This window comes from Plectropomus leopardus, chromosome 7 (genome assembly GCF_026936395.1).
Source record: "Plectropomus leopardus strain MGB_pleo_1.0 chromosome 7, ASM2693639v1, whole genome shotgun sequence".
Lineage (NCBI taxonomy): Eukaryota > Metazoa > Chordata > Actinopteri > Perciformes > Serranidae > Plectropomus > Plectropomus leopardus.
This window is the reverse complement of record NC_142182.1, coordinates 34,625,117-34,648,548: the sequence shown is the minus strand read 5'-3', so window position 1 is coordinate 34,648,548 and position 23,432 is coordinate 34,625,117. Positions and strand designations below refer to the sequence as shown.

The following is a 23,432-nucleotide window of genomic DNA, read 5'->3' as shown; positions in this document are numbered from 1 at the left end:
ACTTCTTTTTACCATAGATGTCTATCACAATGATCTGAAGTTGCCTGATACCACTTCACATCCTTTTCGGTGCATAATGTAGGTGTCGACCGATATTGGAATTTAAGGGCCAGTACGATTATTTTTAGTTAATGAAACCGATAACCGATATTTGGAACCATTATGCATTTTTTATTATAACAAACTCCAATACAAAACTTTATTTAAATGACTTTAGTAAATGTTCAACTTCATATACAGCAGGTTCATAGCAACTTTTTTTGGTGAAATCAAGTGAAGATTAAAATAAAAAATGAATAAATAAAAATATCTCCCTGAGGTATTACAAAGTAAAAGTTGCTCCCATGCTGACACTTTCTTTGCACTTTTTAACTAAGTAATTTCAACAGCAATCACTAAAATAAAATGTCAATACAGATAATCTGCAAAATGCCAAATATCGGCCCCAATAATCAGCCAGGTCAAAAATCTGTCGACCACTAGCATAATATGCTGGCCTGCTTTGTTGCTTGTGTGTCGACAGAACAGTCTTTAGCAGTGCACAGGTCATGCCAGCCCTTTGGCATGTCTCCTCAGTGATGAGTTATGTTTGGCTGTGTCTCCCTGTGTCTCGCCCTCCCAATGTAGAGTATCACTTACTCCATACCAACTTGCCTTTGGTTATTGGCTAATGAAGACCAGATTAACCCTGTTTTCATTGTGCACATGGTACCAATAGAGGAGCTTCCTTGCACGAGAGCAACCATTGTCTCGTGTCTGTATGGCCTGCACCACTCAGATGTCACTGGTTTAGACAATGGTAAATTGGATTTCCAGATGAAATGCCATGGATGCACAAGACTTTATTGAACAAAGGCAAGCAAGTTTGACATTTTTGGCTTTTCTCTTACACTTCTTTACAGCTGTATAAATATATATATAATTGTCAGATATAATGGCAAACATTTATAACTCTAGTTGATTTGAAACATCTGTCCCAGAGGTTTTGTTGCATGACGTTTTTTTAACAGTAAAACTTGCATCAATTTGAGACTGAGAGGAGGAATTAAAACACCTGCCACCGTGTTTATGATGAGGAGAATATACAGCCCACTTCCTGTAATGAGGCATAAATTTCCTGCCAAGTTGTGGTTGGAGCCATCATAACATCCCACTGTGCATGCCTCTGGGCGCGAGGACAGAGAGATTATGGTGTCCCATCAGTGGCGAGGGGGGCGGCTCGGAGAGGCTATTACCGAATTTCCCCAGAGACAGAAAGAAAGAGGTGGGTGAGGTGGGTGGAATAGCGTCCTGTAAGGAGAGAGGAGGAGACCAGTGTGATGTGAGTAGCTCACAAGCTGTCACTACATGAAGGCTCCTCCCCTCAGCTCTGCATACTCCCACTGGGAGGTCAGAGGTCAGTGGGCCACGGGAGATGTGCTCTATTCAACAGCGGTGTCGCTGGGAAGGAGGCAGCTCCGTCTGGGTGCGTTTGCTTTGTCTTTTAGTTCAAAAGCACATTTTTGAACTGTTTTGTCAAGTTCACCAGCCTCTTACAGAAATATCCACCCAAAGCTGAGTGGAGCAGTGTTATTGGCCAATGAGGCAGCCTGGGGAGCACTTCCCACTCTAATCCCTGGACAAAGTCAAATAAATAGAGTCTCCGTCAGCATGGCTGTCTGGCCCCTGAGTCACATCAAGTCAGGACCGTTTAGATTATTTGACCTAACAAGCATCTCTCGTGTCATTGACTCACCTACAGATTTGTTTTTCTCCCCCATATCTGATTCAGTCTCCACTTTCTCTGCTAATTCCTTAGACAACACCCGACACTCCCCCTCTCGCACTGCTGTGTGGGTCCCCCCCCCCACTCCCTCTCTGCTTTCTAGGCTGCATCTAGTCTCTGACCCCAGTGTGTTTCTCCCTCTGTGGCCTCTAATGGTTTATTTTGTGTCAAACCTGATTTTTTCTTGACTCTCCGTGATTGAGAATATCAATTTTCCCAATGCACCGCTCTTTTCTTGCCTTACTATTGAGGACTTGTATTTATATATTGCATTAAGTGTTTACCACTGCTTTCAGTTAAAGCCTGTCTAGAAAAGAGCAACATGTATGACAGGTAGGGAACTGAAAACCAAAGACTTCACATTTTCAGTTGCCAGTTGTCAGAGCTTGGTTGGACTGAGCAGTGGGGCTGGTGGGAGTTGTATCCGGGGACCTGGGGGAAGGTAAGGGGCAGAGTGGCAGGATAATAAGGTTTCTTGCTTGGGCCTCTAACACACTGACAGATACAGCCCAGATCAGCACAGTCAGAACTTTGTCAGAGGCGGCAAATGTGAGCAAGTTTATGAACAAAATATTCTTCTGCCTCACTTGAATTTAATAGTTGTACATAACTTACTGGTTCTGAGAAAACAGAGTAAAAAAAAAAAAAGCTGATGAGGCTATCTGTCAAAAACAATACCATATTCCTTGTTTGAAGTATGTGTTGGACACGGACCGTTAACCAAGGTTTTTAAAAGCGTCAATCCTAACATTATCTCAAAGGGAATGTTCAACCCAAAAAGAAAACGTACAATTTTTCCGCTTACCTGTAGAGCTATTTATTTTGGTGCAAATTGCTGAGTGTTGGAGATTTACATATATATGGATTAGCCCCTTTCCCACCAAAATTAGCATGTACATGCAGGTTTTTCAAACATGGGTATACCTGCTAAACATAGGCGATTGAATGCATTCCCACTGCCAGTGAACCCAGATTTTCTTGAGTAACTGCATCATGATCTCTGTAAAGAGAAATTGCTATTTTTGATTGAATTTTTTGTCAATTTAAGCACCACAAGCAAAGTGTCATCTAGTTCCATTATATACAAGAGGCAGACATCTCTACATCCGATATCTCCAAACCTCTGCAACTTACACCAAATCAATTTAGACTGATAAATAGCGCGTGTGGAAAAAAGTGGAAAAATATGTATTTATGATTTTTTGGTTAACTGTCCCTTTTAAACTTTTATGCATATTAACACATGCATGTTTAGTTTTAGTCATTTTTAAAATATTCTGTGTAGCTGGCACGATTAATCAATTTGTCAGATTTAATAAATGGATAATCATTGAAGTCCTTTATCAAGTGAAACTAACCAACATTTGCACGGAAGAGCTTGTAGATCTGCAGATAAATCTGCTTTTCTTAGCTTCACGTATTTGAAAAACTACAAATCAGTCATACTAATCATAAGTCATCTCTACTGTGTTTTTTCATTGTCGGCCTTCATTTGTTCTCAAAGAATCCTCATGTTTGTTTCCCTACCACAAGACAAATAGGGAGTGAAATGGTTTCTAAGCTTCTTGGTGTATTAGAGGCTGTCTGTGGTTTCTGTGGAAGGTCTGATTATGCGCCACACTGGCCTTTGATTAATCTTCATTTTATAGAATAAACACAGTTTGTAGAATTATCCATTTCCATGCTCACCCTGCACTCACACAGTCCACTAAATCATGTGCCTTTATGTCTTGTAAACACACAAGTTTATACTCGACCTTCAGATGTTTACTCCAGCAGCCTTGTTGTGGTTTACAGTCGCCTCAGCCCGCAGAGCTTTGTTTATCGCTTTCAAGCTTTTCTATAAGACTGTAAAATGATGAAACTCATGTGAGGAGAGGGTGACCATTTCTGTTATTGTGTGGTTTTAGTTGTGAAGAAGTCAACGCATGACTTGAAGGTACTGATCAAAGTTGAAGCCAGTCCTTAATGAACTCTGCCAGTTGTTGTCCATCTGTTGGCGGGGCAGGACCGAGGCTATGTCCTCCTCCTCCTCTGCTTTAATTAAAGTGTCTGGTGGGAGGAGACGACCAAGTGCAATCTGGCTGCTCTGTTGCTCTGTGGACACTGTTGCAGGAATTACCAGCTGCTTCGGGCCTCCCATCAGCTGGGTAACAGTGGTCATCCTGGACGGTAATTGGATAAGATTCCCCCTGTTGTATAATTCAGGAGACATCCTCTTAGCTTGTGTCTTAATGTCTTAATGCTCAGTCCTTAGTGTTTGCCCCCTTTTTTTTAGGGGAAAGTAGATGGTCATCCTGTTACTGTGTTTTGTTGTAGGTTCTGTTGGCACAGATTGGAACTTAAAGGAACATTTACCCACAGTGACAACAAGAATTTCATTTTTGTGCTTTCAGTACAGAGATACTGAAGGTCTGGGCCATGTTTAACCTAGCTTAGTGCCAAGAATTAGAGCAAGCTCTGACTGTAGGCGTACATTAAAATAGCAAATTAGTAGGCACTTAAGTCATTTTTCCACTGAAGACATTATGCAGCTGTTTTTAAAGGCTGAGTAGCACCCCGTGTGACGACAAGTAAATTGACTTTGACATGTAAAATCTGTGCAGTGACTTACAAAGAGTAAAATAAGACCAAGAGTCTACAGACGCACTGGCAGCTCTGCAAATGTGTTCATAGATACAGATAGCTTTGAGCTAAATGTTAAGGTAAGCATGCCACCATGCTCAAACTAGGCACGTATCCATTAACCCTCAAATTGCGCAAAATGAAATTGCGAATACAAATTATGCCTAATGGAAAAGCGTCAATTTTGAAAAAACTCCTGTTTATCGCAAAAAAAAGTTTTTACGCTAGCATTAGGGGGGGTTTAAGGCAATTTGAAAAAGCCATATTTCACAAAACTGCAATGGAAACACTTTTGTTCGCTTTAATAGCTCATATGATGTTCAACACCCTGTGGCAGTAATGCGACTTTATGGATGCCAATCGCCACTAAATCCAAGGAAGAAGAAAAAGTACAACTTGACACATTCTACAAAACATGGCGCTGTATGTGTGAATGAAGGAAGAGACCACGATGTTCTTCACAAAGAAAAACAAAGAAATTACAGCGATATTAGATTGGCTTTATTGAGTGGCTGCAATAGAAATAGAAATGTTTTGGATATCCATCACCATGGTTATTGGAATGTTATCGCGAAAGGGAAAGTTGCATAACATCACTCAATGGAAACTCAGTCATCTCGCAATTGTGTTTTATCAAAATTTCGAAGATATTGTTTAATTTTTGCACAAATCTGCAATGGAGACCCAGCTAATGACAATGCGAACATGCTGATGTATGGAAGAATTTCCATGTTCACCATCGTAGGTTAGGCAGGGGGTCCAAAATGAACTCTTTAGTCTATGTTCCAAGGGCTGGTAAACTGATAAAAAATATTATCAAAAATATTTTTCAACCAGCCTTAAAACTGCACAAAATATGATCTCATTAAAACACACATTGTAATAGTGTAACCTCTTAATTTTCTTTTAACCATACTTCCTCTGTGCCAGTTATTTTTCCTTTTAGGTTTATCTGCCCAACTAGACAATGTGCCGCCGCATACTTGTAGACTCTCTTTACGGTCAGCATGATGTTGACGGACCCAGCTAGATTACCAGTACCTCTAGTTAGCTGAGCTGAGAATTGTTAAAAATATTTATTTTATTTTATTTTTTGCAGAGCTGGTAGTTTTTCCAGTGATATCTGTTGTGTTAGGAGATCTAACCATTGTGAGATATTGACCTTTTTCCTGTTTTCCCAGTTTAGTAGTATTGTTTTCTTGTAAGGGCCACAAGTAGGGGTGTTATGACTTGATCTGAACATGTGTTGAGTATATCTGGATTGCCAAGGAATTTGGATATTGTGGTGGTTACTTGCTGCCAGAAATGCTGTATTGGTGAACAGAGCCTGAGTGCATGGAGGTAGTTGTCAGTTGTGTTCAGTGTACAAAGAGTGCATGTGTCTGATTCCGTTAATCCCATCATGTTCGTCTTGGGTTGTGTGATGTGAGTTCTGTGGATCGTCTTCTATTATATTAGTCTTATGTTAGTGTTCCTGGGCATGCTGATGATGTTATCACAGATTTTATTCTAGAAGTTGGCATCAGTCTTTTTCCCATTTGTTTATCGCCATATAGATGTTAGTGTGGTGGGTGAGAATGTGGTTATTTTATTGATTTTTTTGTTGTCTACTGTGTCTACTGTGCAACCCTTGCAACATTTGTCCTGAGGTAGCACCTGAATGCATGGGTAGGACACGGATAGCTTGTATCACTTTTGACTGCAACCAAGTGTATTTCAAAGAGTGTCAGGGTATCCGTTTGAGAGCACAGTGGGTGGAACCAGGTGGCAACATTGTTTCCATCCTGTTTGGTTTGTATGCAGATTCATCTTACTGTGTACATGCACTGTCTCTGTAACAATATACAAACACGATTTCTGTTCCCCGGTTGTTAGGTTTATAAAGAGGATATGTCATCAGCAGACGCTGTTTACCATTTACTTAGAAAGTCATCTGCTTTGCACAGCACCAAAATCAACAGCCACAGACCTCAGAGCTGTTATTATGCAAAACAAACCTTTGCTTTAAACATTTTTGGTGAAATGCATGTCCTCACAGTGACACTCTTGTGCTGGCTTTGTTTTCTGTGGACCATTGCATGCGGAGACCACCTAAAGATAGTATGTCAGGTAGTTTGAGCTAAATCCTCTTCACTCGCATTGTTCCGTCATCACAACAGATAAATCTGTCAGCAGAGCAGAAAAGGCACCAGCTAGCCAAGAAACGCAGCCAGGACTGGGCAGGTCCCAGTTTACCCCCTTTAATACCATTTGATAAGCTGCTATGAAAGAGCTGCCTTTTCTCATTTAGCCTAGAAGCTTTTAGGTAGGTGTGTTGATGGGAGAGTTAAGAGAAGGGTTAAGCCAAGCTCAGTGACTGAGACCCAATTGATTAAGCATGGAAACCCCTGTGCAGAAAAGAAGTCATAATGAGGTCTTTTTAACAAATACAGCTCAGACTCTTGAAACTGTCTTTGAGACATTTCTCATTATGTTAAAGGAAAAAGGGTCTTTGACGTGTTTGTTAATGTTTTTTGTCCCAAACCCCGCCTTAACTGATTGTTCAGTGCGTCTTCTGTGTGCGTCTAACACCGGAATCGAGGAGCAGTTACCTCCGCAGCGAGCATGAATGACAGATGAAGAGCTTATCTGTAATTTGGTAAAGCGCTTCTCTCTCAATGTGTTCGGGCTTGTTGGCAACTTCCCATCTGCGGAACAAAAGCACTGTGAAGTGGCTGGATTTTAGTGCTGTCACAGCGCTGAGGAGCCTGTAACCTCATTAGGTGGAGGAGTGACCTGTGGTGTAACACGGCCCCCACTGCAGTCGTGTGAAGAAGGGCCCTCCATCAGCAGCTCCCCTCCAGCCCCTCTCCTCCCTGTCGACCCAGGCACAAACATGCCTGATCGTCAGCGCTCGCTCCTGGCTTTGTACTTGTTGATTTATAAGACAGTGTAGCAACAGCATCTGACCCACTGCCAATTACTCTATCATCACAGGAGGGCAGGACTTAACTATTTACATGTGTTCATAAATCTAATCTACCGGACTGACATTTTTCCCTCTATTAAGTTAGTTTATGTGTAATCTTTTTTTGTATTAGAAGTAAAGTGAGAGTAAAACATATCTTAAAAAATGTGAAGAACAAATGGACCTATCTTGGTATTTAAAAAACACTTAGTACCTGTATCAAAATTACGTGATTTTAAGCAATGTACTCGTCCATGGCACTGGTACGGACTTGATCTTATTTGTTTATTACACCATTGCATGAAAACTATTGTGGGATTGTACTTTATTCATCAGAGGAGGGGGGTGGCTATGGTGTAACATTTTTAAATTTTAAATGAAAATAAAATGTTATGTTTTCAAGTTCTACATCCCTCACCTAAGCCAAAATTAAAAACACAAGTCCCTCCTCAGCCCCCCCCCCAGTACAGTACATATCTGTAACTACTGCGGGTAGCTGGCGCAGCACCTAGGACAACGCACAGAACGCCTATTCCACTTAAAGTATGACTGAGGTGTTTACATGACAGAGGAGCTCAACTTCCAATCAAATTATCTGATTATCTGATTTCGAGAAATTTGATTTAGCCCAGTTTTAGTCTGACTAACACAATAATTCAAAATAACAAAATTAAGTCCTTACATGGACCTAAGAAACAGTTTAATGCTGAAATGAAGCAGTTTAATTGAGAAACCTGTAAACATGTTATTGGTAGTTTTACTGGAGTTGCAAGGTGCATTTAAGTTCCCTTTCTGACAGTGAGCAGGAAGTGAAATGACATTAACCTGCCTCATTGCACGTTTCTGTAATATTTGAGCTGCTCTTTCCTGACTGAATATGTATATTTGATATTTAAGTTCCAAGCTGAATTTTAATTGCCTTAATTAAATCTGTCACATTTGAAAGCTAAAAAATGTTGAAGCTTGAGCGTGTTTACAGCTGGTATTAACATGCGTTAATGATGATCCGATCACAGGTGGACAGTGTTAAGAGTGAACAGCCACCAAATCAAAGAAAAGTGTTGGATTCAACTAGACTCCAGAAAGAATAGCTGCTGCAGTGTAAAAGCTGATGGGGATATTAATAAACAAACTGACAGCGAATTATCCAGCTGTGCTGACATAGTCCCTCTTTATACCGCCCCTGCACTTTTACACAGAACCAACTGACAGTGGCATCATACCGCTCCAGTGTGTGATTATACACTGCATCGTGGCATCCCTCGATCAAAGGAGGCATGAAAGGCGTGACATTAAACACATGAGGGTCCGCCTCTAGCGTGACATCTAAAATATGCGTCTGCAGCACTTTCTAAACAATAACAAAGGTATAACGTATCAGTCAAAATCATTAACCTTTGCTATGGCAGCTGATCCCATCCTCTGCTGAGTGTAAGGGGCTCCTGAGTCTCATTTTTTTCCTCAGTTTGAGGACATTTACGGCCGCTGTTCTTCTTCTCTGAATAAGCTGCTAATGGCTACAGGTGCTTTTTAAATCTCCTGTGGTAGGTCGCATACATAAACACATTGTTGTGCCGCTCATGGTCACATCTTTCCAGCTTTACATTTTACACAGACCTAATTTCAACACTGTTACAACCTCTGTTCCTGGCTCAGAGGCGAGACCACTCTGTCCCTCATTTCCGTGATTGGACGCAATGTACATAGTGGCATAAAGGCGTGATATTCCTGCATTGAACAGGCTGTGTAAATGCGGCTACCAACATGGCAAGCGAGGATGCAAACGAGGATGTTGATGTGATGACCATGTGTAGAGCTCAAGTTGTCAGCTGGAGACACATGACAGACACAGGCGTGATGGTGTCTCAGCTGTCCAGTTGTGTTTGGATGATGGCAATGCATTTTAATACCAGGTGTAGACAGCCTCCTTCATATTTACAAAAAAAGCTCTACTTGTTACATGAGATTTAGAAACCATGCTGCATCTGTCAAACTGTATAAGACAGGCATTGACTGCACTGGTTGTCTACCAGCTAATGCCATGTAATTACAGCAAGTGTGGGATTTGTACCCTTTTGAAATGTATTGGTTTATTTTTGGCTTTAGAGTGTATAACCTTTAGTTTCTAGTAAATAGTCTATGAAATATCCACTCTGCTACACATTCATACATCTGAAAAACATTTGCACTAAGATCTTTAGTCTACAATAAAATGAACAAGACAATGGAAGGAGAAAAAAAATGAAAGAATCTGAATGCAGCTTTTAGAGCCAAGGCACCACTATGAAGTGGGACCATTAAATCAAACCCACCGAAATCGGATTGTAAGAAAAGTCTGCTATCAGTGCAAAACTTTCACATCTTAAGTAACCACAAGTGTGTAAGAGGAGCTTGTCTGCAAGTTTGTGAGGCTGCATCATGTTAAAGGTTGAAGAAAAGTCTCTGAACAGGATTACAAAGCTCTTTAATCCCTGTAAATGCTGACACAATAGGTGGAGTAATGTAAATGCTGCATCTTTCTTACCTCAGTAATGCATTATAAACTTAGGTCTGATTATGATCAGAAGCTAATGCTTTTCTGTTTCCTATCCTGTTAGAATCATTTTTTAGATGTCTCAGAGAGAGTTTTATCAATATGTTATTGTATATTTTTCAGTTATAAATTCATATTGATGTAAGTTCATAAAGGCATTAAAAGGCCATTGAAAGGATAATAAATAAGGTGTTATAAGCAGTAAAAAAAAGTATGATAAAAATGTGTCTCAGAGATATTTTAAAATGTTTTCTTAAATGTATTGTCATTAATTTAAGGTCTTAATGCATAGAATAACACCACCCCAGTTTAGTTGATTGCATTGTGGCCAATATGATGTCAAGTGGTGAGGTCACAGGTCAGTAGCATTGTGGGTAAGAGCAACATGGCTTCAGAAGATGAATGTACGACTCCAGAGTAACGATATTCTGCATGTGGTCCTAGAGAACCACACGTTAATTATTCCTTTATTTATCAGTTCAGTTACTGTCCCTCAAGTGGAAATTTGATCTGCAGTTGGCAGTAAAAAACAATTTTAAAAACAAAATTAACAGGCACATAGAACATCAAAGCAGCACACAACCAAACTTAATTAAAAGCAACCCCGATCAGCAGTAAAAGTAAAGGTATCAATGAAGATCATCTTAAAAAGGAGTGGGCTTGGTCAACCATTAAAAAAGTAATGAAAATATAGAAGTGTTAATAAAAAGAGTGATCACACTCATTTACAATCATTAAAAGTCCTAAAGTGCCACAAAACACAGTGCACTTAAGAATTGTGCATGCTAATTGTGTATTATGTAGTTAATGTGCTTTACATGGACATTAGTGGTGCATTTTTGGTCATTTTGTTTTATTGCAGCACATTTCTGTTAAACTAATTAGACTGCTTAATGATATGCTAAATAGAGAGTGACTTGAAAATTTTGTAGTAGTTTTCACAGTGTTTGACCATGTTTGAGGTGTCTGAGGAAACAAAGATGGAAATAATTCTTCAGAAAACATCAGTACAAGGCGTGGCCATTAATTCTTTTGGACCGGTGTAGCTACAGTTGTTTTATTTCAAAGCTCTCTAATTGCTCCTGTCTTTGTTTGGCCGTGTGGCATTTTCTCAGTTTCACTTATTCATCATCCGTCAAGACCACCCCCTGTGCTAACTGGAGCCTGCAAAGCATTCACCTCTCCCTGAAATTCGACTGTTTTGGGGCGGAGTCGGGTTGTGCACTTTTGAGATTAAACAGGAATACTTTTGGGATCACTTTGTTTCAGATTTCAATCCCTCGCCCCTGCAGGAGAAAGAGCAGCTCCCTCTCTGGTGAGAGCCGTGTAATCCCCCCGTCCAGCCTGTGGCTCGTTGTCCCCCTGACTGTACCTCTGTTTCACACACTCTCTCTCTCTCTCTCTCTCTCTGTCTCAACAGAACAATGCAGACCAAGTGGCCTTCCAAGTGGGCGGCGGCCTGTCGGCTCTGGAACAAATTCTGCAGGTCGTCGCTGCTGCCTCCACACCCACTGCAGTTCCTCGTATTCCTCACAAGTGAGTACTGTTGCCAAATTAAGATATATACATTTTAATTAACATAATCATATATTTTAATACATGAAAACAGCAGGTGTGCTCACATATATTACAATGTTTTAACACACAACAAACAAAAAAAAAATAGCTGTGCCCTTCAGCTCATTATCATGAATTTATCACGTTTCTGTTTGAAGCCAGCAGGGTGAGCTGTCTCTTTAGCTTATGATTGCAACTGTTTGATTTCTTAATCGCTGGCCAGTTGTTGTTTAGATCAGTCGTGACAGTTGCCACTACTGAGAGTGATCTCGATGACTAGGTGTAAGTCTAAGTTTAGGTTTATTGTCAGGATAGGAACAGGTGTGGAGAGATGTTCTGTAATGACAGACATTCCCCGTGAGCCTGCATTTATTGATGATGTGTGATGAACAGCACCTGCATGATGAGCCTGCTGAAATACACACTCTGTTTTTGTGAACTGTGAGCTTTAAAATAGCACAAGAAACTGTTTGAATAGATGTCCATCCATAGTGGTTATCAATTGTTCTCTCAAATACTGATGCAATCTCTTATCAGACTAAATACATCAATATATCAAAGGATGAACTCAAATAGAATATGAAAACACATATGGACTAGCTTTATTTATTTAGAAAAAAATTCAACTCTATTTGTAATTTTACAAGTATTTAATACTTAGGAATGTTGAATGATATTAAAAAACGTGAACATAATAGATTTTCTGTAGGGCTGGTGGAGAAAATAGATATAGTATCAATGTTTTGCATGGCATTATTATTTCAACATAACAATAGCCATTTTTCTTTAAATACGTAAATTATTAATATTGCAAATGCAAATTAAACTTCTGAAGCCTTCTAGAATAATTGCTTTTTCAGTCCACTCGATATATTTTACTGCAAATAAATTAATAAATAAATAAAATGAGATGAACAGACTAAAAACTCTGTTATTAAATAAAACAGATGTTGACAAAGTTTTCCTTGCATACATGATTTGCATTAAAAAAGTTAAAAATAAAAATCATAAAAAATCATGTGATTTTGATACTCAGCATTTTGCAAAATACTGTCTTGTGACAAAAGGATCATAATCATTTTGTATCGCAGGGCTTCTGGTGAGTCCCACCTCTAGTTGTTTAAGATTGGCTTTAAATACAAGCTCAGTTTTACTCTCAGCCATGCGCAAATACACTAACGTTACTTGGAATAAATGTTAAAAGAATAGCAGATTTTCGTTTGTGCATTTCCTAAACGTGTTTACAAAACTTAAAAGACAGTAACTCTCTGGTTAATGTGTGTCCACTCTGTGCTGAATATTCTCCAGGCCTCAAACAGCTGTTACAGTCCTTCTTCCCAGTGACTTCTCTTTGACTGTATCCTCTCTCTGACCCCAGTGACAGCACTCTTGTTTATTTCCTCTCTCTTTGTTTTTGCCCAAAGTGCTAATCTCAGCTAACATACTGTATCACTGTTTATCATTTTTTCATCTCCATAAATACACAGAAAATATATTAATGAGTAACAGCGCTGCTTTTCTACAAATGGAGAGTGTTTCCATTCCCGTAATCAATTTAAGCTCATTCTTTCTCTTGAAACATAAAAAGCACACGTGTCCCATCTATCATTTGGAGTGCAGAGTATTTTTGAGTTGTGGGTCTGGCGTTTGCATGGCCTGCCAGTAGATAACCTCAGAGAGGCTGCCGGACTCACTAGTGGGACTCTGTAATGGACTGGAATGGCCTTGCACTCCCATTCATTAGCATTTACTGGTCTCTGAATCTCTGCTAATGGACAAATGCTTCTTATATTTATAAGGCTTTTAAAGGGCATCACATGTATATTGATTTTTTGTACTCTCTCTTCCTCAATCATTGTAATCTGAGGGAATTTCAAGCAGACTTCTGAATTGGAAGTAATGATATTATCCTAAATGGAGAGACTGTCTTCTTGGAAAGAGCGTTTTGTTTGCCGAGGTTGTTTGCACATCCATGCATGACCGTGTTGGCTTAAGTGCCCACAATACCTCCTTGGCTTTTAAGGCATCTCCTTGACATGCTGTGGTGAAGGCAGAGGAGGTGGAGATTAGGCTTTTGTGATTCTCTGCACACTAGAATAATTATATCAAAAAACAGTCTTGAATTTGGCTTGGCTTTTCTTTCATAACCAAACCTGTGCCACATGGCTAAATGAGCTTCTCTGCAGAGGAGTTTTACACGAGCACGATATTAACAGCAGTCACATTGCGGTATGTTCAAGGCCTAATAGGTTATTTCAGTAGCTTGTTTAGTGTCGGGCTTGCTACCTCAGTTCACCGGCTTCTCTGTCAGTCAGTCCTGTGCTGGACCCTTGAGAGATTTGCCAGCTGAGAGCTGAGAAATGAACCAGAGATAAGCCCCTGATGAACACATCAGTCCAGCACAGTGGAGACATTCATCCTGACCTCATATATGTATGTATATACAATATGTTCTGTAGTGTACATTCAGACAGCTTGCTCTGGAGCTTGTAGAACCATAGTGCCATAAATTAATTTAAAATTAGGGTGAATTAATTAACATTTTTCAGGCTACAACTGTGTTTGCAAATAGAGTGATGCAGAAATGAGTCCTAACACCTGGAAATGAGTCAACATGTTAGCACTCCCAGTTTCCCCTTCTCAAAGTCAATTGTTTGTTTTGTTTTTTTTTAATGAGTTTTTGGTTAGATGCCTGAAATAAGATCTGCCGTTAACGATCAAGAGATTTTGACATTTTGTTCTACGATAACAAATACGTCAGTAAATACCCCAATCATGAACATCTCAACTCAATCATTTTTTTTGTGATCAAATTTTTAATTATTTTCGTGCAGGGAATAATAATAAACCATATATACATAACCGCATCACATCCATATGTACCCATGTGTTTCCCAAATTTTGTGGGTATTGACACTTCAGAAGAAAAGTTAACCTTTTTTCCAAACCTTCCCTCTCCTCCCCACCCCGGCTGGCTTAGAATGACCTGTGATGTCCAAGTCGTTTAATTAAAATATAAATAAATAAATAAATAATTTTAAAAAACAACAACACAGAAATATGTATGATGAAATGATTAATTGATTAATTATTACAAAATAAATAAATAAAATTTGGTCTTACCCAGATAATAATACTTATAAGACTGTCACTAATAAATGCACTGCGTGTACATATATTTAATATGTATGTTTAAACATACCTACACATATCCACATAAAGCAGAAACGGATGTATCAATTTAGTATGTGAATCAAAGAAGTATTTCCAACCTGATTCATTAAGATAAATTTTGCTTTTCCATTGCCTTAGCCAAAGCTTCAGTGTTATTTACCATGGCCTTATTTGAGCAGGCAAGAGAGAGTTCAATTCTCACTCATAAACTTTGACACTTTTATGTGTCTCTAAAAAAATGGTTGTTAACAAGTGACTACATGAGACTACAGAATGCCATCACGCCGAACACGGCTTTACAGCCTGCTTATGGTGGCAACATTAAGTCATATGACTGTAGTGTAGTTCGTTAATAGCCTAATGTTAGCTTTTTACTTCTGCAGTTAGGCTTCAAAAATCATAAAAGTGGTTTTAATTTATGAAGATTATCTTGTTAAACAAAACATGTAAGCATCAAACATTTGTTTGCCACAGAGCTTATTTTCTGCAATGATCCAAATTCCAATAGAAAATTACCATTGGCTTTTTTGACTGCAAATAAATGTTAACTCTGCTGCACTCTCCAAAGGACTGTTTATTTTTATGAATCTTTTTTGCAGATTTCTTTTCTCTGTTTTGTAAGCCATGATAAATGCATGAGAGGTCACACTTTAACCTTGTTATGCACCTCAGTCAGGTCTGTGTAGTCGGGCTGGTGACGAGATGCAACACAAGGATGCAGCCCGGCTGTCTACTTATCACTATCCGTCATCTGGATGGCTGTGTGACCTAATGGGCTGCTGTACAGGCGCTAGCCCCAGAGTGCACTACATTATCTGTTTACAGTGATGCTGCCATATTGATCACCTCCTCCTACCAGATAAGCTGAGTGATTTACAAAAAAGGCAGCTGCGGAGATGCCCCTGCCATATCTCTCCTTGGGGAGGCTGATTCCATATTGTTACCATTACATTAATGAGCTAATTCCTCTGCGAGGCTCCGCTAATGTCCTGGTGTAACCCTGTGGTCACTGGAATGTCTCGATCAGGGTTTATGCAGCCGCTGTCATTAACTTCAGATGCTCACTTGATATCTCACACAATCCACATCTTAAATGTTAGCATGCCTTTCTTTTGTGAACACAATTAATTTTGCTTCACATTTAATTATTAAGCAAGATAATTTACATTATTTTAATTATTTTTCTCAGTAATTCATCCACATTGATATGCTTAAATCGTTCAGCGCCATCGTTATTTATATCTGTCTCCTAATATAATTAAGAGCTGCAGCTTATGATTATTAATTTCAGTCAATACATTTCTAGAAAATTATGAAAGATGCCCGTCACAAGCCCCCAGAGCCTAGGGTGATGTCTTTTAACCTAAACAGTGATTCAATTTTTAAAATATTTACTGCAGATTACTTTTCTGTCAGGCGACTCATTGTTTCAGCTCTATTTTTTAGGTGACCTTTTTTTTAAACTTTTTAAAATTGTATTTATTTTTTGAATTAACGATAAAAGGCACAGACATAAAACAAACAGGATCAGAGTGGTGCAGTTTAACATCACACATGTAATGGCTGTGACATTGCAAAGCTTTGAGAGCTGCTCTGCTAGCCTGTATACATCAAATTGTAGACACATCTTCCTTTTTGAGTGCACCTCTATATCAATACTGATGATCCAAAACAAAAAAAAGGTAATGGATGCCAAGTAAGGTTCCATCCACACAGAGGTCCAGGGGAACAACAGAGAGAAACACAAGGGGTCAAGGTCATGTCTGTCTGCTTCTATGCGGTTCACATTGGCCTCAGTTCAAATTCAGATGGAGGAGTCTGTATTAGAGCAAGCAGAGTACCCTTACACATCCATTTTGATGTGTATTTCCCACTCTGACTGGATGATATGCGAAAAAAGATTTTTGATCAAAACCATTCAGTAAAGAGGATAGAATTAAGTGGCTCCAACAGTCTGGTAAGTTCAGAAAATGACATCGCTTTACTGCGATGCAGCTACTTTAAAACCGGGAAAATACAGCACTGAGGAAATTGCATATCCAAAATCTAAAACGATATCTCCACTCATATTATGATATAGATATAATATCAATATATTGCCCACATATTTCTCATAATTGAACACTTATTTTAATGGTTACACAGATGGGAAAAAGGAAACTAGCATTTATTAAAATTGAAATAAGAATATAAAATTCTCCACTATATTAAGATGCATTAACCGTTTCATCCAACAACAAGCAAATTAAAATTAGAAAATTATACCTCACAATTGATATCTGTATATGTAGTCTTTATACTCATCATATGTACAGACTTTTTTACGAGTGACATAAACAGTATAACCACTATGATGTTGTTGAAGCTGTTTTGTCACAGACTGTCTTCTAATAGGCATCACTGAACAGAGGAAAGGAAGAACAACCTATGTACTGGATGTAAAACTAATAGATCAGACCTGCCCATCTATGCTAATTTTGGTTGCAAAAAATCGAATTCAGAAGTTTCTATTCTAATATTTTGGTCTTACTGTATGTTGACAGTTTCCAGTGATTTAAAAAGAAAAGCAGAGCTGTGATGATCAGTTAAAGAGGTGACGAGTTTAGGAGTCTTTCGACGTTGCGTGTTAACCCAATTTGTATTTCCACCACTGTCTCACATGACCTGGTGTATCCTGTGAAATCAGACCTGCTAGCCATGGTTTTATTTCAGGATGTTTTCCACCATTTGTCAAAGTCTGTTTGTGTGTGTGTGTGTGTGTGTGTGTGTGTGTGTGTGTGTGTGTGTGTGTGTGTGTGTGTGTGTGTGTGTGTGTGTGTGTGTGTGTGTGTGTGTGCGTGCGTGCGTGTGTGCATGCGTGTGTGTGTGTGTGTGTGGGTGGGTGTGCGCGCGCGTGCGTGCGTACGTACGTACGTGCGCGCGCTGTGTGTGACGGCTCATCAGATTTCTCCCCCTTCATACCTGGCCAGTGTGGCACGACAGCCAGGGTAGATGTCTTGGAAGCACTCAGGGTATCGGAGAGATCAACAGCAGAATCAAATTAAATGTCATTTAGATGGCAGTGAATGAAGGGATTGTTTGACAGCACAAGGAAATGGATTTTGCTCCTCACCTTTTATTTTGGCTTAGGATTCTTTTTCTTCCCCTGAACACAAATTTACCCTGTTTAAGAGGCAGGGACTCAACCTGATCTGGAAGTTGGTCAGATTTCTGCAGCGTCGCTCCAGTCAGGCTCCACTGCGCACATAGGAAACGCACGGAGAGAGCGAGAAATGTGAGACTCAGGTTGAGGAGCACAGATCTCAGGGTTGATAAGTCAAGGCAGTGACAAAAAGCATAAAGAGCCTTTTACATGCTTGTTGTCCTGTTGTCAAATGGATTGAGAGTTGGTCGTTTACTATGATAAATGGCTGTGTGTTGAAAGATGGACAAAATATATTATTATATATATTATTATGAAAATTAATATTATTCACATATTACACACTACAAATACATTTTATCTGCATTTAAAATTCCAAAGTGAGTAAAAAAGGCTGCCAAGCATCAAAAAATTCCTGAGTTGAGCCCTTTATAGTATATTGAATTTTCTCTAGTTTGACATAGTACATGACCTCTCTCACCCAATGTCCATATACAGATGGCTGTGGTTCCTTCCCTCCCATTTATTCTTGAGTGACTCCAGTGTCATCAGCTTATATTTGCTCAAAAACTGATCAATTATACCTGTAGCTAGTTTTGCATCTGGTTTACAATTAAAAATGTAGACCAAAGTGATGGAGATGGACACGAAGGAAAGAGGTCATTATTACAGGCAATAAAATTTCTAAGCTACAAATTTCTATAAAAATGAGCTCTATGAATATTAAATTTTTGTACTAATTGCTCAAAAGAGCCACACACATTGTCACAGAAGAGATCATACATTGACATTATTCCATGATTTAACCAGATGTTAAATGCCTCATCTGTGATCAGCGGAGTAAACATTAAATCTCTTTGAGGTGATGCAACTGATCACAGGTTTTAATTGTGATTTATGCTGACAGCAATGAAATCTGGATGCTTTCTTTTAGCCTTGTCTGTTAGCCTTCCCCTAAAATTGTCCAATAATTGAATACTAGGCATCCAATTCAGAGGTTAGTTGTACACCCAATCCTCTCTTCTACCAAGCCTCCACTTTATCATGTGTAGGGCTGTTGGCCACCCAGGTAGGGCCCCGAGAGGGCTGCGGGGGGGGCAGGCAGGATCAGATGGGCTCCATCCCGCTACCTCTTGGCCTCATGTCTTTATGGATCTGAATACAGGTAAAATAGTATTCCCCGGCTGCGTGAGGTTAAGCTGTTTTGTGTAGGTGGGCAGAATACATCGCTCATTATTTTTCTCTCTCAAGTCCAATTTCAAAGCAGAATTGTTCTCAGATTGATAATGCACTGGATGGGATGTGAAGCACAATCTGTGTAATGAGAACCCCATTGTGGCGTAGGTGGAGGAATGTCACCCGCTCAGATAGACTGGCACACATCAGTCCCCACAAATTTTTTTTTTTTTTTGTGTAACATGAGACAGGGTGGCGTGGCACTTTAACAAATTGTTCCGCAAAATCTTTGACTGGAGCTGTCATTGAGGGGTATTGAGATAGCGAGATTCCCAGAGAGGGCGGACTATCAGGTGTCGTGCTCATCAAGCTCAATTAGGTGGGAGGAAACCAAAGACAGATCACTGTGATGGTTCATTGTACGTTCTGGTGTAAGGGCATAACTCAAACATGCCTGTGACAGCCTCCTCATTTGTTCAGAGACGACCAAAGACAAGCCTGATTAGCTGTGTTACACAGCAATTGCATGCTCATTACATGAGCAGTTGAGTGAGTCAATTGTAAAGCCAGAGGGCCCGATCTGTCTTGACAGAAGTCAAGTGATTTAATTAGAATATACTTATCAGGTTGTAGAGAGAAAATACAGCCGTTCCTTGAATTAAAATGTAGAAAACCCTAATATCACTGGCGTGTAAAACTACATTCCTATTAGTCCTTTTTTTTTTTTAAATGTCACTTTTATCTTTAAAACCTTAACTTTTACAGTTCCTTGTCTCTTGCACAATATGCTGAACATGGTCAAACTGCATCTGAAAGATTATTCAAACAGTCTCTAAAGTAGATAGAAAGACAGTTTAATGTGGCTTAACATTACAAAACCACCTTAACAACATTGAAAACAGAATGGAATTAACACACCTTTTGCTTCATTTCATTGTAAGTTTGGCAAGTTTATGTCAATAGCAGTGTTAAATCTGTAGTAGTGCTGGGCAGTATGACCTAAAATTTGAATCATGGTTTTTTAAAGATTCTGACAGTTTCATGGTACATCACTGTATTTATCCCCCCTTAAGACTTGTATTGCCCTATTCTACTGTCAGGAGTTCACACATGATTCTCTAAATCTAAGACTTTTGATTTTAAGATCACAGTACTAATTTATTTCTGATTTAAACAATTTTTTAGCACTGCATCACCATTGCTGGACTATCAAGTGTTGATTTGTAAGGATCAAAACATTGTTAGTTTTATCCCCTGACAGCTGGCATTTACGTTTTGAAATTTTTATTTAACAAGATAGTTTGCATGGTATCAGTTGTGACTAAAATAATATTTTTCAACAAACAAATTTTGTAAATGTACAGTTATTATTGTTACAAATTGTTGTGTGTTTAGCTGTTTTGCCCTCATAGAGAGTTAAGTTTTGAGTTATTAATTGCTATGTTTTAAAGTTAACCCCTAGTAAGAAGGGTATGCAGTTAATAGGGATGCCCTCTCAATTCCCTTACCTGTTTGCTGCCACTGCAGCGCTCCTCATGGTGACTTCTACAATACAGTGTGCTCCCTGTTGAGGAGTCACAGTGAGCGTTTCAGGTATGTGCATGCAGAATCTGTAGACAGCAATTTAAAATATTGGTATTGGAAGCATCATGGTGTCCGTTTGTAGTCTTAGTAGTATTGACCAATCAGTTTTGAGCGGGCTTTGGTTGCCTGCAGGTAAACAGTTTGTGTGGCGAGCAAAAAATGCAGAACCCATTGGCCAAAATACAATCTCGGAGCCCATCAACTATTATCTGCTGACGATTTAGATTTTTTATTCGCTTTTTTTCTAGTTTATCTGCCTTCCTATGGAGTTATTTGTATATAGAAATTAGTTGAAATTTTGTCAGGACCTGTCTTAAGTTGCAAATCAAACTGTAAACAAGGAACGGCACACAGATGATGAAGTCTTGGCCTGTTTATCTTCTGGCTACATTGAATCTCCTGGGCCGCTATCCCAGAGGCTTTATCATCTTAAGACAATAATCGAGGGATTCCAAGATTGGCCTGCAACAAATCTAACAAACAAAACAACATGATATATGCACAACTTCATGATTTGTCCTTGACTCTTGTTGTAGTTTATGAACATTACATAGGAGAATGGGCATGGTTGCCTTTATTGAGTCAGAAAGTTTGCATTGTCTCTCTAGTCTAATGGTCTAAAACTTCCTTAAATCTTTACCAGAACTTTCAAAGTTCGAAGAAAATAACTGCCTTCTTCATTACTTCTTGAAGGGAAGATTGAATATCCCATTTTGGTGACTTGTATGGCGGCATTCCAAGAAAGACTGAAGCAAAAAAAATGGTGACAGCACTGTTTCTCAGGAATACTTTGTAAAGACACAAACATTTATCATGAAGCGAGCACCAAATCTCAGTTGTCACCGGTGTAACCTGACTGCTACCATTGACCAGGATGAACTCTATCTGGCCGTTCTGAAACAGCTCTTTGACAGTAATCAAGTCAGTCCTGCCCAGTCATTTTATCTCTGATAGGTCATATGATATCCCGACTATTGTGCTCTACTTTACTCAACAGGCACATGATCTTAAATACCTGGATAGTGACTTAAAGCACCGAAAGTAACTCCTGTCCTTTGGAGGAATGTGCATGTCAGTCACTACAGCTTGAATTTCATAAGCTGTGTCAAGCATATAATTATAAAACAGTATTTGAAGGAAAAGCAGTTGAGTCGTCATTTTGGTATTTGCATAGAAGCTGATCTTTGTGTTCACTGGATAATCTGAGTCCTGATGCAGCGTGGCTGCACACGGCATAGTTTGGTCCGGATCTCATGTTACCTCACCTCTTGCTCCAAATAGACTGCTCAATCACTGCTCTTAACCATTATGGCTTAACTTTTTTTCTCCGTCTTTATGCTTTAATAAAATTACTGTCAGTATAGCTGCCATGTAGGACATTAACAATTTGCAAGAGGCTCTGTTATTGTTTTCAGGTGGACGGAAGTGAGCTTTGATGTCGTTTTTGGACACTATCCGATCACTCGAAATATAGTGCTTCTCACATTAACACCACATTCCATTTCTGACAGCTTTACTCTGCAATGTCAATAACGATACAGCAAAACGACTGATCCGCCCACTGGCAAACGCAGAGCACAGAGTGGAGGAAGTTATTGACAGACTTGGGTCTGCCTCAGCCTAATCTATTTTCCTTTCCTGTGCCAACGTGGTTTGACCGAAAACGCGCAGCAGATGTGAAGGTTTCGGTAGATATCAAAATGTTTACCAGTTGAAATAAACATGGCCTACTTTAGGCACTGGAGAGGCAGATTCCTTTCTTCCAGCGAGCAGATAGGACACGCCATTCCGCCAATGGCTAAAATATACAGTTGTCAGAAAATATTAACTGATGAAACGGGGGCGAGGGGGAGTAGTAGTCACAGCAGAACCATTGGTCAGTTATCTGAGGCATTAATCTTCTCTGGGGCTTGTTTTAGAGCAGACATAATACAGAGGCACGCTGACTGCCTCAGTACTGGCCGCTGCTGCCTGGGGCTGCCTGGCGGCTGTGAGGAGCTGCTGAGAGGAGTAGTTTTATCTTTCCAGCGGAAATGCTGCACCATCTCAGCCAAGATGGGACTGAGATTGCGCTCCGCTCCTCTCAAGGTGGCTGCAGCAAGGGGAGTCTCCGCCTAAGTAGCTGATATGAGTGTTTTATTCCTCAAATCAGCTTCCTTACTCGCGCTGTCAGCGAGATATGCCTTTGACTTGTGAAGACAAACTGCACCCTTAAGGAACCACAAATACAGAGGAGTGTGTTTGGTTTCCTGATGACTGCAGATAGTCTTGTCAATGCCCACAGCTAGGCCTTTACATCCCATTAGTAGTGTTTCTTTAACGAATTGCGGCCTGCCTTGAGGTGTGTTCTTTTTTCTTTAACTTGTGATTAATAACTATTTTTCACATTTCTGTCTTTCTGTGCTAGATCCCTCTGTGCTGCTGTAAATACCTACTACCTAGCGTGTTCCTGCTGCCCCCTCAACTGCTCCTACGTGCTGTTTAGCAACAAGATAGCGCTCCTCATGGACCTGCTGCTGCATCAGTTAACAGTAAGTTTATTCATCTTGGCAAATAACTGAGACATGATTTGCCATCAAATACAAGATGTTTGACAAATGATGTAATAAGTTTCAATATTTCTGTGACTGGTATTATTTAAATTTTGTATAAAGTTAATTTAATCTAAACACGGTTCCGACACATTTTTAATTTGATTTTTAAGGAATTTTCAAAACTTTTTACAATATTTTACTCCATTTCCATGACTTTATTTAAGTAGTTTAAAATTTGGTAGACCTAGATCCCTTTACAGCCTATGTCATTGAAAACATGCACGCCCATTTTGGCGACAGAAGTGGCATTGTTTGCTAGCCATCCAGAACCAATACACATGTGGAGGCAAGCTTTAGACATTGAATAAAAACTGTTACCAGCATCAGAATGTCTG

The 23,432-nt window shown here is 39.5% G+C and overlaps 1 protein-coding gene across 3 annotated transcripts in view; it reads left to right on the top strand.

Moving 5' to 3' along the window:
* Window positions 1–23,432, top strand: part of scaper (S-phase cyclin A-associated protein in the ER) — a 90,176-nt gene that overhangs the window by 40,259 nt on the left and 26,485 nt on the right. For all 3 annotated transcript variants that reach the window (XM_088080584.1, XM_042495952.2, XM_042495953.2), the window contains 2 exons: window positions 11,291–11,406; window positions 22,911–23,034. In XM_088080584.1, the coding sequence (XP_087936710.1) occupies window positions 11,291–11,406; window positions 22,911–23,034 (240 nt within the window). The remainder of the gene's footprint in view (window positions 1–11,290; window positions 11,407–22,910; window positions 23,035–23,432) is intronic.